At 49.3% G+C, this 16,212-nt stretch overlaps 1 protein-coding gene across 2 annotated transcripts in view; it reads right to left on the reverse strand.

Annotated features, from left to right (window-relative positions):
• Positions 1–13,621: 13,621 nt before the first annotated feature.
• LIMK1 (LIM domain kinase 1) overlaps positions 13,622–16,212 on the reverse strand; it is a 38,508-nt gene continuing 35,917 nt past the window's right edge. For both annotated transcript variants that reach the window (XM_054495691.2, XM_054495692.2), the window contains 3 exons: positions 15,530–15,585; positions 15,103–15,260; positions 13,622–15,013 (listed from right to left, as the gene is read on the reverse strand). In XM_054495691.2, the coding sequence (XP_054351666.1) occupies positions 14,851–15,013; positions 15,103–15,260; positions 15,530–15,585 (377 nt within the window). In that variant the 3' untranslated portion in view covers positions 13,622–14,850. The remainder of the gene's footprint in view (positions 15,014–15,102; positions 15,261–15,529; positions 15,586–16,212) is intronic.

Raw genomic sequence — 16,212 nt, forward strand, 5'->3', positions numbered from 1 at the left:
CCAGACATTCCCCCGACAAGGAAAACAACTGTCTTTTTTTCTCTTCTCCTTTCTATAAAATCGAGAATGGAACCACACCTGAAAAGACTCTTCCGCAAGATAATGTCTCCCTCAGGCTCATTGAAATTCCAAAGAGAATTATGTACAAGTTAATCTCTGTTCCTAAATCCATTCGTTCTCCCCAGCAATGCTTTATTTTTATTTTTGTTTTTATTGAGATGGAGTCTCACTCTATCACCCAGGCTGGAGTGCAGTGATGCCATCTCAGCTCACTGCAACATCCTCCTCCTGGGTTCAAGTGATTCTCCTGCCTCAGCCTCCTGAGTAGCTGGGATTTCAGCTACGTGCCACCATGACTAGCTAATTTTTGTGTTTTGAGTAGAGACGGGGTTTCGCCATGTTGGCCAGGGTGGTCTTGAACTCCTGACCTCAACTGATCTGCCCACCTTGGCCTCCCAAAGTGCTAACAGGCGTGAGCCACTCTGCCTAGCCCCCAGTAATCCTTTATGTCCCCTCAATAGAATTCCTCTTTCTTCCCCTTCCCATAACCTGTTTTACCAGGATCCAAATCCCTATTCTTTCTGTAACTGCAAGATGGTATCTATATCTATATATCTATAGATATAGATATAGATATAGATATAGATATAGATATATGCATATATCTATATCTATCTATATATAGATATAGATATAGATATAGATATATCTATATCTATGCATATAGTGCCAGGCACAGTGGCTCATGGTGGTAATCCCAGCGCCACTTTGGGAGGCCAAGGGGGGAAGATCACTTGAGCGCAAGAGTTCGAGGCCAGCCTGGCAACATGGTGAAAACCCAGTCTCTACTTAAAAAAAAAAAAAGAAGATGGTATATAAGCTTCTGAACGCCTTTGGGGTGGTGGGTAATCATGCTGTGGTGTGGTTCTCCCCAGATACGTGTGAATGCAATTTGTATCCCCCTTTTTCCAATTAATCTGCCTTTTGTGAGCTGATTTATCAGCAAACCTTCAGAAGGTGAAGCAGAAGTTTTTTCCTTGGTTCCTACAATCGCACTTCTATGCACGTAACAAAATTTCACATGCACCCTATAAATATGGACAGCTACGATGTATTAATAATATTAGGCTGGGCATGTTTGCTCACACCTGTAATCCCAGCACTTTGGGAAGCTGAGGCAGGAGGATGGATCACTTGAGCCCAGGAGTTCAAGACCAGCCTGGGCAACATAATGAGACAACCATCTCTACAAAACATTAAAAAATTAGCTGGGCATGGTGGTGCACTCCTGTAATCCTAGCTACTCAGGAGGCTGAGGTGGGAGGATTTATTGAGGCCAAGAGTTTGAGACCAGCTTGGGTAATATTATGAGACTCCTCTCTATAGAAAATAAAATTAAAGGCTGGGTGCGGTGGCTCACATCTGTAATTCCAGCCCTTTGGGAGGCCAAGGCGGGTGGATCACCTGAGGTCAGGGGTTCGAGACCAGCCTGACCAACATGGTGAAACCCTGTCTCTACTAAAATACAAAATTAACCAGGCGTGGTGGCGGGCGCCTGTAGTCCCAGCTACTCGGGAGGCTGAGGCAGGAGAATCGCTTGAACCCAGGAGGCAGAGGTTGCAGTGAGCTGAGACCACGCCATTGCACTCCAGCCTGGGTGACAAGAGTGAAACTTCGTCTCAAAAAAAAAAAGGAAAATTAAAAACTTAGCTGCATGTGGTGGTGTGCACCTGTACTTCCGGCTACTGCAGAGGCTGAGGCCGAGGTGAGAGAATCACTTTAGCCCAGGAATTCAAGACCAGCCTGGGAAAGATAACAAGACTCCATCTCTATTTTAAAAATCAAGTGAAAAGGCTGGGCATGGTGGCTCACGCCTGTAATCCCAGCACTTTAGGAGGCCAAGGCGGGTGGATCATGAAGTGGGGAGATCGAGACCATCCTGGCTAACATGGTGAAACTCCGTCTCTACTAAAAATACGAAAAATTAGCTGGACGTGGTGGTGGGCACCTGCAGTCCCAGCCACTCAGGAGGCTGAGGCAGGAGAATGGCGTGAACCTGGGAGGCGGAGATTGCAGTGAGCCGAGATTGTGTCACTGCACTCCAGCCTGGGGGACACAGTGAGACTCCGTCTCAAAAAAAAAAAAAAAAAAAAAAATTAAGTAAAAAAATTAAATATAATAAACTAGTTGGATCTGGCACAGTGGCTCATGCCTGTAATCAATCCCAGCACTTTGGGAGGCTGAGGTGAGTAGATCACGAGGTCAAGAGATCAAGACCATCCTGGCCAACATGGTGAAACCCTGTCTGTACTAAAAATACAAAAATTAGCTGGGCGTGGTGGCCTGCGCCTGTAGTCCCAGCTACTCAGAAGGCTGAGGCAGGAGAATCGCTTAAACCTGGGAGGCGGAGGTTGTGGTGAGTCAAGATCGTGCCACTGCACTCCAGCCAGGGTAACAGAGTGGGACTGTGTCTCAAAAAAAAAAAAAAAAGAATAGGAAAGGAATAAAGAATGGCTCCTCCATAGGCAGAGCAGTGGCATGGGCTGCTTGACTGAGTATACTTACAGTTATTTCTTCATTCTATGCTAAACGAAGTATGGGTTATTCATGAGTTTTCCAGGAAAGGGCAGGGATTTCCCAGAACCAAGGGTTCTTCCTTCTTTTAGACCATATAGGGTAACTTCCGGGTGTTGCCATGGCACTTGTAAACTGTCATAGTCCTGGTGGGAGTGTCTTTTAGCATGGTAATGTATTATAATTAGTGTATAATGAGCAGTGAGGATGACCAGAGATCACTTTCATCACTGTTGGTGGGTTTTGGGGCTGGCTTCTTTACTGCATCCTGTTTTTGTTTTCGTTTTTTTTTTTTTTTTTGAGTTGGAGTCTCGCTCTGTTGCCCAGTCTGGAGTGCAGTGGTGCGATCTCGGCTCACTGCAATTTCTGCCTCCCGAGTTCAAGCAATTCTCCTGCCTCAGCCTCCTGAGTAGCTGGGAGTACAGGCGCCTGCCACCATATCTGGGTAATTTTTGTATTTTTAGTAGAGACAGAGTTTCACCATGTTGGCCAAGCTGGTCTTGAACTCCTGGCATCAAGTGATCTGCCCGCCTCAGCCTCCCAGAATGCTGGGATTACAGGAGTGAGCTACTGTGCCCTGCCAGCATCCTGTTTCATCAGCAGGGTCTTTGTGTCCTGTATCTTGTGATACCAGTCCTGCCAACCTTCTGTCTCATCCTGTGAATAAGAATGTCTCACCTACTGAGAATGCAGCCCAGCAGGCCTCAGCTTCATTTTACCCAGCCCCTATTCAAGATAGAGTCACTCTTGTTCAAATGCTTCCTTCCAAAAACAAAGGATAACAGGCTGGGCGCAGTGGCTCACGTCTGTAATCCCAGCACTTTGGGAGGCCGAGGTGGGCAGATCACTTGAGGTCAAGAGTTTGAAACCATCCTGACCAACATGGTGAAACCCTGTCTCTACTAAAAATACAAAAATTAGCCAGGGGTGGTGGCACATGCCAGTAATCCCAGCTACTCGGGAGGCTGAAGCAGGAGAATCACTTGAGCCCAGGAGGCGGAGGTTGCAGCGAGCTGAGATGCCACCACTCTACTGCAGCCTGTCCAGCAGAGTGAGACTCTGTCTAAAACACACACACACACACACACACACACACACACACACACACACACACACCACAAAGGATAACAGGAGACAGGAAAATTAGAGGACCATCTGAATCTTAATGTTTTCAAGGTGATTGCAAAAAAAAAGGGAGGGACAAAGAAGATATGAAGTATTCTGTAAAATGTAAAAAAAAAAAAGTCTAAGACCTCGGTAGAGAAAATTATGAAATATTTGTTCACAAAACTTATGAATTTTTTTTTTTTTTTTTTGAGACGGAGTTTCGCTCTTGCTGCCTAGGCTGGAGTGCAATGGCACAATCTCATCTCACTGCAACTTTCGCCTCCCGGGTTCATTGGTTCTCCTGCCTCAGCCTCCTGAGTAGCTGGGATTACAGGCATGCACTACTGCACCCGGCTAATTTTGTATTTTTAGTAGAGATGGGGTTTCACCATGTTGTCCAGGCTGGTCTCGAACTTCTGACCTCAGGTGATCCACCAGCCTCGGCCTCTCAAAGTGCTGGGATTACAGGTGTGAGCCACTGTGCCTGGCCTTCCCAGCTCTCTTTTTTAGTATATGTGCTGCCAAAGGGAGCACCTGTCTCTCTTTTTTAAAAAAGGAAGGAAGGGGCCAGGCGTGGTGGCTCATGCCTGTAATCCCAGCACTTTGGGAGGCCGAGGTGGGCGGATCACGAGGCCAGGAGTTTGAGACCAGCCTGGCCAACATGGTGAAACCCCGTCTCTACAAAAAATACAAAAATTAGCCAGGTATGGTGGCTGGTGCCTGTAATCCTAGCTACTTGGGAGGCTGAGGCAGGAGAATCACTTGAACTCAGGAGGTGGAGGTTGCAGTGAGCTAAGACTGTACCACTGCACTCCAGACTGGGTGACAGAGTGAAACTCTGTCTCAAAAAAATAAAAAATATTATAATTTAAACCCTCAAATAGGATAATTGACTTTTTTTTTTTTTTCCATGCCACCACACCTGGCTAATTTTTGTATTTTTAGTAGAGATGGGGGTTTCATTATGTTGGCCAGGCTGGTCTCGAACTTCTGACCTCAGGTGATCTACTTGCCTTGGCCTCCCAAAGTGCTGGGATTACAGGCGTGAACCACCAAGCCCAGCTGAGTTTGGAGCTTTAAATAAAAGAGATCTATCAGCATAAGTCCCAGCTGAATGACCTGTTGATCATTAAGGGTTGCTCTGTTTATGGAAGACTTACCAATACTTGAAAAATGGCTTTAATTTGGTACTGGAGCTTCTTTTCTTTTCTTTTTTTTTTTTTTTTGAGACAGAGTCTCACTCTGTTGCCTGGGCTGGAGTGCAGTAGCGCGATCTCGGCTCACTGCAACCTCCGCCTCCCAGGTTCAAGCGACTCACCTGCCTCAGCCTCCTGAGTACCTGGGATTACAGGCGCGCGCCTCTACACCCAGCTAATTTTTTTTGTATTTTTAGTAGAGACAGGGGTTTCACCATGTTGGCCAGGCTGATCTCGAACTCTTGACCTTGTGATTCCCCTGCCTCGGCCTCCCAATGTGCTGAGATTACAGGCGTGAGCTACTGCGCCCGGCCTGGAGCTTCTTAAAGTAGAGTTTTAAAGCTTTTTGTGAGCAGTTTTGGACCAATCCCAGAAGGAAATGTAGCATATTTTATATGCATATGATTTCTCTACTGTGTTAACTCTGCAGCTTTTAAAACATTTTTATTTTTAGAGACGGGGTCTTGCCATGTTGTCCATGCTGGTCTCAAACTCCTGAGCTCAGCAATTTGCCGGTCTCAGCCCCACAAAGTGCTGGGATTACAGGCATGAGCCAGTGTGCCCGGCCAAGAAATTATATAATTTTAAAAAGCCATATTAATTTGTGTAAAATAACTGACTCTGTTATAAACTGTCATGAAAAACCTTCATAATTTGATTTAGTACTTAGGTGGTGCTTTTGCAGTGGAAATTATTATTAAAGTCATATATGACTCCAACAAAAACATAGTTTTATTGTATTACAAAGTACTGTATTGATTTGCCAAAATTTTATAATTTGGAAAAGGTATTACCTTCTTTAGATCCGTGTTTCTAAAACACTGTATGATTTACAATGCTATATTCTAGGCTGATTATATTAACTGAAAAATATTACCTAAATATTGCTGCACTCTAAATTTAAACAGCGGAACCATTGTTCACCTCTTTTATAGCATTTTTTATTTGCTAACCTCATAAAATTTCTATGTGTCAAAATCACACTTCTATAATTGCCAAAGCATGAGCTATTAGATTATTTGAATGTAGTTGGGTTTTGAAGTAATTGTGACCACAAAACATTCTTATAAAAGGAGCTTTGTATATTATGTAACTTATAAATCAACTACAGCATGAATTCCAGGTGCTTAATGCTTTTAATAATATGATGTCACAGCTGGGGGAAAAGCTCTACGTACACTAATCACTAAAAGCACTGCAGTGGTTTTTATTTATAGGAAATCATTATTTCCGATTACTGAAGGCCAGGTGCTATCTTAAAAACAATGTAGTAAATGAATTTTGTTTCACATTTCAGGGCAAGTAATTGTCAGCCATTAAAGGGTATTTTTGAAGCCAGGTGCAGTGGCTCACACGCCTGTAATTGCAGCACTTGGGAGGCTGAGGCCAGTTGATCACCTGAGGTCAGGGGTTCGAGACCAGCCTGGCCAACATGATGAAACCCTGTCTCTACTAAAAATATAAAAATTAGCTGGGCGTGGTGTGCACATCTGAATCCCAGCTACTCAGGAGGCTGAGGCATGAGAATCGCTTGAACCCAGGAGGTGCTGGTTGCAGTAAGCCAAGATTGTGCCACTGCACTCCAGCCTGGGCAACAGAGCAAGATCCTGTCTCAAAAAAAAAATTACCCAGTTTCAGGTATTTCTTCTTCTTCCTCCTTCCTCTTTCCTTCCTTCCTTCTCCTTCTCCCCCTCCTCCTCCTCCTCCTTCCTTTTTTTTTTTTTTTTTTTTTTGAGACAGAGCCTTGCTCTTTCACCCAGGCTGGAGTGCAGTGCTGCAATCTAGGCTCACTGCCACCTCTGCCTACCAGGTTCAAGTGATCCTCTTGCCTTGGCCTCCCAAGTAGCTGGAACTACAGGCACACACCACCACACCTGGCTAATTTTTGTATTTTTAGCAGAGACGGGGTTTCACCATGTTGGCCAGGCTGGTCTTGAACTCCTGACCTCAATTGATCCACCTGCCTCGAGCTCCCAAAGTGCTGGGATTACAGGTGTGAGCCACCATGCCTGGCCTGGGAGACTTAATATTATTACGATGTCAATATTCCAATACTCCCCAGTTCACATATAGATATAAACTAATCCCTGTCAAAATCCTCAGCTGGACCGGGAGCAGTGGCTCATGCCTGTAATTCCAATGCTGTGGGAGGCTGAGGCAGGAGGATCACTTGAGGCCAGGAGTTCGAGACCAGCCTGGCCAACATGGTGAAACCCCATCTCTACTAAAAATATGAAAAATTAGCTGGGCATGGTGGCAGGTGCCCAGGCCCACCAGCTAGTTGGGAGGCTGAGGCAGGAGAATCGCTTGAGCCCAGGAGGCAGAGGTTGCAGTGAGGCGAGGTCACGCCATTGTACTCCAGCCTGGGTGACACAGTGAGAGTCCATCTCAAAAAAAAAAAAAAAAAAAAAAAAAGATCAGCCTGGTAGGGCAGGAGTTTGAGACCATGTCTCTACAAAAATTAAAAAATTAGCAGGCCATGGTGGCATGTGTCTGTATTCCCTGGTACTCAGTAGACTGAGATGAGAGGATCACTTGAGCCTAGGAGTTCCAGGCTGCAGTGAGCTAGGAGTTGTGCCACTGCACTCCAGTCTAGGTGACAGAGTGACATCTTGTGTCTAAACAAACAAACAAATCCCCAGCTGGCTTGTTTTCAGAAATTGACAAGCTTATCCTAAAAATTCATGTGGAGGCCGGGCATGGTGGCTCACATCTGTAATCCCAGCACTTTGGGAGCCTGAGGTGGGCGGATCACTTGAGGCGAGGAGTTCGAGACCAGCCTGGACAACATGGTGAAACCCCACCTCTACTAAAAATACAAAAATTAGCATGGTGGTGCATGCCTCTAGTCCCAGCTACTTGGGAGGCTAAGTTGGGAGAATTGCTTGAACTTGGGAGGCAGAGGTTGCAGTGAGCTGAGATCTCGGCACCTAAAAAAAAAAAATTTCTTGTGGAAATTCAAGGGACTTCAAATAGCCAAAACAATCTAGAAAAAGAAAAACAAAGTTGGAAGGCTCACATTTCTCAATTTCAAAAGTTACGACAAAGCTACAATAATGAAGACAATTAGTACCGATACAGGCATATAGCTAAGCCCCCAAATTGTGGATTAGCCTGGGAGGGTTTGTGGTTTCACTCAAAGAATTCAAGGGTAAGCTGGTGGTGTTAAACAGCAATCTTTTATTGAACCAGAGCTGCTCCTTGCAAAGCAGGAGTTAACTCATAAACAATGCACCCAGAGCTGCACTTGTGGGCAGTTGGCTAGCTGTAATTTTTTTCTTTTTTTTGAGACGGAGTCTCGCTCTGTCGCTCAGGCTGGAGTGCAATAGCGCAATCTGGGCTCACTGTAACCTCTGCCTCCCAGGTTCAAGTGGTTCTCCTGCCTCAGCCTCCCAAGTAGGTGGGATTACAGGAGTGGGCCACCACACCCAGCTAATTTTTGTATTTTTTGGAAGAGACAGGGTTTTGCCAAGTTGGCCAGGCTGGTCTCAAACTCCTGGCCTCAAGGGATCCCGTCTTGGCCTCCCACAATGTTGGGATTACAGGCATGATCCACCGCACCTGGCCTCTTTTCTTTTTTTCAGATAGCATCTTACTCTGTTGCCCAGGCTGGAGTGCAATGGTACAATCTGGCTCATTGTAGCCTTGACCTTCTGGGCTCAACCAATCCTCCTGCCTCAGCCTCCTAAATAGCTGGGACCACAGGTGTGTGCCACCATACCCAGCTAATTTCCTTCTTTCTTTCTTTTTTTTTTTTTTGAGATGGAGTCTTGCTTTGTCACCCAGGCTGGAGTACAGTGGCATGATGTTGGCTCACTGCAACCTCCGCCTCCTGGGTTGAAGCAATTGTCCTGCCTCAGCCTCCTGAGTAGCTGGGATTACAGGCGCCTGCCACCGTGCCTGGCTAATTTTTGTATTTTTAGTAGAGACAGGGTTTCATCATCTTGACCAGGCTGGTCTCGAACTTCTGACCTCGTGATCCACCTGCCTCGGCCTCCGAAAGTGCTGGGATTACAGGTGTGAGCCACCATGCCTGGCCTAAATTCTTTTTTTTTTTTTTTTTTTTTTTTTAAGTAGAGATGGGGTCTCCCTACACTGCTCAGGCTGGCTTGAACCCCTGGGCTCAAGGGATCCTCCTGCCTCAGCCTTCCAAAGTGCTGGGATTACAGGCTTGAGCCACCACGCCCGGCCCCTAGTGGCACTTTGATTTTCTCTTTTGGGATATTCATTCTGGAGGCTGCTGTGGGGACTCTGAAGTAGCCCTATGGAGAGGCCCATGGGATAAACTGAGGCCTCCTCCTACCAGTGAAACCGTACCCCAAAGAGTTAAAGAAACCAATGACTAGCAGAAATTTTCCAGTTTGCAGGATGGCAGATAAAAAAAGAAACGACTTGCAGAAATGCTGAAATTCATCTGCTGGTGGGATTAACACGCTGGCTGAAATAGATTGGAACCAATATGGCCAACTGCAGTTTGCACAGAACAAGCTTGCTGATGTCACAGCCCGAATTTCCACTGCATGTTACATACTAACCACCCCCGGAATTTGCAGATGCCCCCCATGAGGTAACATGAAGAGGGAACAGCGCATGCCTGAGCACTTTCCAGGCCTCCCCTTTCCTTCCACCAATCACCTAATCTCAGAATCCGCCCACTAAACCTTTCCTAATAAAATTACTGCCTTAAAGCCTGCACAGGGGGACAGATTTGAGCTAGACTTCTGTCTCCTTATTGATTGACTTGCAATAAAGCTATTCTTTTCTCAAAAGCCTGGTGTCAGCTGGGCGTGGTGGCTCATGACTGTAAGCCTAGCACTTTGGGAGGTCCAGGCAGGAGGATCATTTGAGCCTTGGCGTTCAACTTTAAAAACAAAAAACCAGCCAGGCATGGTTGCCCACACCTGTAATCCCAGCACTTTGAGAGGCTGAGGCAGGTGGATCACTTGAGGTCAGGAGTTTGAGACCAGCCTGGCCAACATAGTGAAACCCTGTCTCTACTAAAGGTACAAAAATTAGCCAGGCGTGGTGGTGCATGCCTGTAGTCCCAGCTACTAGGGAGGCTGAGGCACGAGAATCCCTTGAACCTGGGAGGTGGAGCGTGCAGTGAGCCGGGATTGTGCCACTGCACTGCAGCCTGGGTGACAGAATGAGATTCTGTCTCAAAAAAAAAATAAACAAATACATAAATCATAAAAACAAAAAACCAAAAGCCTGGTGTCATAGTATTGGCTTGTAGCACATTGGCTCAAGCCCGTTTTGCTCTGTAGAATGAACTGCTAGCACCAAATTGCCCGCCATGTGAGTGAGCCACATAGGAGGGTTCTTGGAAGGGAACTTCAGCCCCAGTTACACCCTCAAAGGACTGCAGCCCCAGGAGAGACCCCCACATCCAAATCCCCCACCCAAATGACTCTCCAATTCTTGACAAACAGAAATCAAGCCGGTGCGGTGGCTCACACCTGTAATCCCAACACTTTGGGAGGCCAAGGTGGGCGGATCACGAGGTCAGGAGTTCGAGAACATCCTGGCTAACACAGTGAAACCCTGTATCTACTAAAAATACAAAAAATTAGCCAGGTGTGGTGGCGGGCGCCTGTAGTCCCAGCTACTAGGGAGGCTGAGGCAGGAGAATGGCGTGAACCCAGGAGGCGGAGCTTGCAGTGAGCCGAGATCACGCCACTGCGCTCCAGCCTGGGCAACAGAGCGAGACACCGTCTCAAAAAAAAAAAAAAAAAAAAAAAAATCGTGAGCAATGAATGATCCCTGTTACTTTAAGCAACAAAGTTGAGAGGTGATTTCCTATGCAACATTAGGTAACTCAAGTGATCACCTTTCCCCATCAATCCCCTGCCGAGGGTGGTAGCTCTCTCCTGCAATCATCTCTGGGTTACTTAGGTATCCACTTTTGGCCTTTCCTCTGTCTTTCAATAGCCATGTAAAAATTTCCTCGTATTGCCGGGCGCGGTGGCTCATGCCTGTAATCTCAGCACTTTGGGAGGCCGAGATGGGCGGATCACGAGGTCAGGAGATCGAGACCATCCTAGCTAACACGGTGAAACCCCGTCTCTACTAAAAATAGAAAAACTTAGCTGGGCGTGGTGGCGGGCGCCTGTAGTCCCAGCTACTTGGGAGGCTGAGGCAGGAGAATGGCATGAACCTGGGAGGCAGAGCTTGCAGTGAGCGGAGATCGTGCCACTGAGCTCCAGCCTGGGTGACAGTGCGAGACTCCATCTCAAAAAACAAACAAACAAAAAACTTTTCGTATTAAATGCGGCTGAGCATGGAGGCTCATGCCTGTAATCCCAGCACTTTGGGAGGCCCAGGAGACTGCTTGAGCCTAGGAGTTTGAGGCCAGCCTAGGGAAGAAAGTGAGACCTTGTCTCCACACTTTTTTTTTGAGATGCAGTTTCACTTGTCACCCAGGCTGGAGTCCAGTGGCGTGATCTCGGCTAACTGCAACCTCCGCCTCCTAGGTTCAAGTGATTCTTCTGTCACAGCCTCTTGAGTAGCTGGGATTACAGGCGCCTGCCACCACACCTGGCTAATTTTTGTATTTTTAGTAGAGATGGGGTTTCACCATGTTGGCCAGGCTGGTCTTGAACTCTTGACCTCAGATGATCTGCCTGCCTCGGCCTCCCAAAGTGTTGGGATTACAGGCATGAGCCACCGCACCTGGCCTCTCAAATTTTTTTTTTTTTTTTTAAATTAACTTGGTGTGGTGGCGTATATCTATAGTCTCAGCTACCTGAGAAGCTGAGGTGGGAGGGTTGCTCAACCCTGGGATGTTGAGGCTGCAGTGAGCCATGACTGTGCCACTGCTGTCCAGCCTGGGTGACAGAGTGAGACCTGTCTCAAAACAACAACAAAACAGAAACAAAAAACCAAATTAAATGCCCTATATTTGCAATACCTAGTGTGTTTTTAAAATTTTTTATTTTTGAGACAAGGTCTCGCTGTGTCACCCAGGCTGGAGTGCAGTGGCATGATCACAGCTCACTGCAGCCTTGACCTCCCAGGCTTAAGCGATCCTCCTGCCTCAGCCTCTCAGTAGCTGGTACTACAGGCACACACCACAGCATCTGGATAATTTTTTTATTTTTTGGGTAAAAACAGGGTCTTGCTATGTTGCCCAGGCTGATCTTGAACTCCTGGCCTCAAGTGATCCTTCCACCTCAGCCTCCTGAAGTGCTGGGATTCTAGGTGTGAGCCATCACACCTAGATGTGCAGCCCATCTTCTCGATAGGACCCTTTAGTTTAGTTTAGTTTTGTTTTGTTTGAGATGGAGTTTTGCTCTTGTTGCCCAGGCTGAAGTGTAATGGCATGATCTCGGCTCACCGCAACTTCGCCTCCCAGGTTCAAGCGATTCTCCTACCTCAGCCTCCAGAGTAGCTGGGATTACAGGCATGCGTCACCACACCTGGCTAATTTTTTGTATTTTTAGTAGACGGGGTTTCTCCATGTTGGTCACGTTGGTCTTGCACCCCTGACCTCAGATGATCCGCCCACCTTGGCCTCCCAAAGTGCTGGGATTACAGGTGTGAGTTTTACAAGAAAACATTAAGTATGAAAGCAGTACCTCTGGAATATACGCGGCCCTCCAAACCCAGCTTTTGAAGAATCTTCACTTGTCCTGGCTGGGCCACCACCTCAGCTCCACCTAAAACTGGGCTGTGCTCTCTTCCCCTCTACATCCCCTGACGGGCCCCTTGCTGCCCCTCCATCCCTGCCCTTTTTTTTTTTTTTTTTTTTTTTTTTTTTTGAGACAGTCTTCTTTTGTTGCCCAGGCTGGAGTGCAGTGGTGCAAACATGGCTCACTGTAGCCTTGATCTCTTGGGCTCAAAGGATCCTCCCACCTCAGCCTCCTGAGTAGCTGGGACTATAGGTGCCTGCCACCATGCCCAACTAATTTTTTTTTTTGAGATGGAGTTTTGCTCTTGTTGCCCAGGCTGGGGTGCAATGGTGCGATCTCGGCTCACTGCAAGTTCTGCCTCCTGGGTTCAAGCAATTCTCCTGCCTTAGCCCCCCAAGTAGCTGGGATTTCAGGCATGTGCCGTCACACCTGGCTAATTTTGTATTATTAGTAGAGATGGGGTTTCACTATGTCGGTCAGGCTGGTCTCAAACTCCTGACCTCAGGCGATCCTCCTGCCTTGGCCTCCCAGAGTGCTGGGATTACAGGTGTGAGCCACTGTGCCTGGCCTGCCCAATTAATTTTTTTTTTTTTTTTTTTTGGAGACAAAGTCTTGCTCTGTTGCCCAGGCCAGAGTGGAATGGCACCATCTCGGCTCACTGTAACCTCTTCCTTTCGGGTTCAAGCGATTCTCCTGCCTCAGTCTCCCAAGTAGCTAGGACTACAGGCATGTGCCACCATGCCCGGCTAATTTTTGTATTTTTAGTAGAGACGAGTTTTCACCATGTTGACCAGGCTGGTCTTGAACTCCTGACTTCAGGTGATCCACCCGCCTCTGCCTCCCAAAGTGCTGGGATTACAGGCATGAGCCACCACACCCGGCCTCTGCCCAACTAATTTAAAAAAATTTTTTGTAGAGACAGGATCTCACTATGTTGTCCAGACTGGTCTTGAACTCCTGGGCTTAAGGGATCGTCCTGTCTCAGCCTCCCAGAGTGCTGGGATAACAGGCATGAGCCACCACACTCATCCTTGTCTTCTGGTCAGGGAAGACTAACTCCTCTTACCTTGACTATTTCCCCAGGGCCCCAGACACACATCGCCACGCAGGACCTGGGTGGGGAGTATGGAATTTATTTTATTGTTCTGCGTCTGGGTTTGGTTCCTTGGACGTCATGGTTCCTGGATGGGGGTGGGTGGGTCCCACCTCCCTAAGTCATGGTCCTATGGGCCTGTCGGGATTGTTTTCCAGGTTCAAAGTGCACTGAGAAAGCTTCACAGTTTTAATACTTCCTAGATGCTCAACTGAGGCAAAGTGACAAAATGGCCCTCCCACCCCCGCCCGCCACAAAAATAAAATCCCAAGCCCCTGGCAGCTGCTGCTGCAGCCGTATGAAAAAATAATACAAACTCTTCTTAAAAAATAGATTACACAGAAAAAACGCAGAGGACAGAGAGGCATGAGGAGGGGCAGGGAGCCTCGGGGGAGAGGCCCGGGAAGGGGCTCTGAGATGACTGCAGGGGCTGAGCTGCTGGTGGACACCTGCCCCGTCCACGGTGCCTATCCTCTCGCTGCCCGAGCCGGCTCCTCCCCATCAGCGCCGGCCTGGGCACCACAGCTCCACGCTCCCTCAAGGGACCCCCTTCACCCTGAGGCTTGGTACCTGCTTCTCACTAAAGTGGCTTTAAGAAAGAAACAAAAAAAAAAGACCCAAAGCGAGAGAAGGGGCTGTTTGCTCAGCCATCGGGGACCTCCACCCCAGGGGATCAGCCCTCTCTCTGCTTTGGGGGTTTGGAGAGTCCTTGATACCTGTTGCTACCTAGACACCCCCTAGGGGGAAAACGGGCCCCAGACTCCCCATTTGGTTCCTGGGAACACAGACACCTGGGAACTTGGCCTCTGCCCTGATGTGCGCCCTCCCATGCACCCAAGCGTTATATGGGGCATGGTTCAGAGGCTGCCTCCTGGCCCAGCCTCCAGGGAGCTATGGACCAGACAGGTGGAGCGTGCACAGGGTTGCTGGGGCAGCGGCGTGTGGAAAGGGGCGTAACTCACACGGGCCCTCCAGCTCATGCAAGGAGAAGCGAGAGGGGACAGCCCTGCCAAGACAGAGGTTACAGCAGGGCAAGAGCATGGTGTGTGTGTGCAGCTGGGCCGGCTCTGGGCCACGGCAGAGAGAAGGCAGGGGAAGCGGTCCACGGGGTGGGAGAAGGCAAGTCAGGGCCTGGCTCTGAGGAGAAGCCTGGGTCCCCACTGTCCCAGCTGAGGGCCACCTCCCGCGGAGGAATCTGGTGGGGGTGGATTCTCCGGAGGTGGGGACGGGGCGGCTGAGTGGCCCTGGCTCAGTCGGGGACCTCAGGGTGGGCAGGCAGTCCGCTCTCGCCGCGCCGGTAGGTCTCCCAGAAACCTCTGTCCAGCTGCTCCAGCTGTGGGCCCAGTGGCAGGTGGCCGGCCAGGTGCATGCGGAGGGTCTCCAGCCAGTGTTCCAGCTTCACGAAGGACGGCCTGGGTGACAGGCAGGTGGGGAACGGTGGGTCTGGCTCTCCTGGGAATCGGCCCCACCGTCTCCCAGGCCAGGGCCCCACCCCACTCACCTCTTCTCGGGGTCCAGATCGCAACAACGCACGGTGATGGGGAAGAAGCTCGGGGGGCAGTTTGGGGGGCAGTAGCGGTCCAGGAACCCTCGCACGTTGAGGCCGAAGTCCATGGTGCGCGGCAGGTAGTCAGGGTCTGCGTTCACCCGCCCGATGATCTGTCCAGCACAAGGCCCAGCAGTTACTCCAGGGGGCCCCTCAGCCTGGGCATCTGGGTGCCATCCAGGTGGTTTGAGGGCAGGTGGCACCGGGCCTGGGTGCAGCCTGACTGCGGCACCCCACGGGGGCCAGCCCATGCCTTGCTGTGGGCAGCCTTCCTGTGGGCAGCCTTCCTGGCATGAGGCTCCTGCAGATGCTGAGCCTGCAGCCTGGGTGAGTGGGGAGGAGCCCAGGCCTCAACACCGCTGCTACCCAACCCTGGACCTACCTCACACAGGACGATCCCAAAGGAGAACACATCCACCTTTTCATCATAGCTGCGGCCTGGACAAAGAGACCGACTGTCAGCACCCCGGGGGTGCCAGGGATGCCAAAAGGCAGGGGACTGGGCCAGCTGGGAGGATGCCCCGGCCGGGAGGTCCAGGCCCAGGAGGCAGATGCCGGCAACCTCTATGGGAACCCAGGCTTAGGCTCTTTCCCCCAACCCCACCAGGTCTGAGCAAGGCTTTGGGAACTCTGAGGACCAAGGGGCAGAGCCCTGGACAAGGAGCTCGAGGCACCGATCAGCTGCGTGACTTTGCACAAGTCATGAACTCTGTGCTGGTCCCAAAAGGCAACCATGTCAGGTCTCTGGAATCCGTGAATGTTACTGGCTCAGAAAAAGGGTCTTTTGCAGATGGGATTAAGTTAAGGATCTGGAGTTGAGATGATGCTGGATGATCTGGGTGGGCCCCAAATGCCACTGCAAATGCCCTCTTGAGAGAGACACAGAGAAGACACACCAGAAGAGGAGGAGGTGGCCCTGTGAAGACAGGGGTGGAGACTGGAGTGACGCAGCCACAAGCCTAGGAATGCAAAACAACCAGAAGGTGGAAGAGGCAAGGAATGCATTCTCCCCTAGATCCCCCTGGAGGGAGCGCAGCCCTGTTGGATTTCAACCTTCTGGCTTCC

Source organism: Pongo pygmaeus, chromosome 6 (assembly GCF_028885625.2).
Source record: "Pongo pygmaeus isolate AG05252 chromosome 6, NHGRI_mPonPyg2-v2.0_pri, whole genome shotgun sequence".
Classification (NCBI taxonomy): Eukaryota; Metazoa; Chordata; class Mammalia; order Primates; family Hominidae; genus Pongo; species Pongo pygmaeus.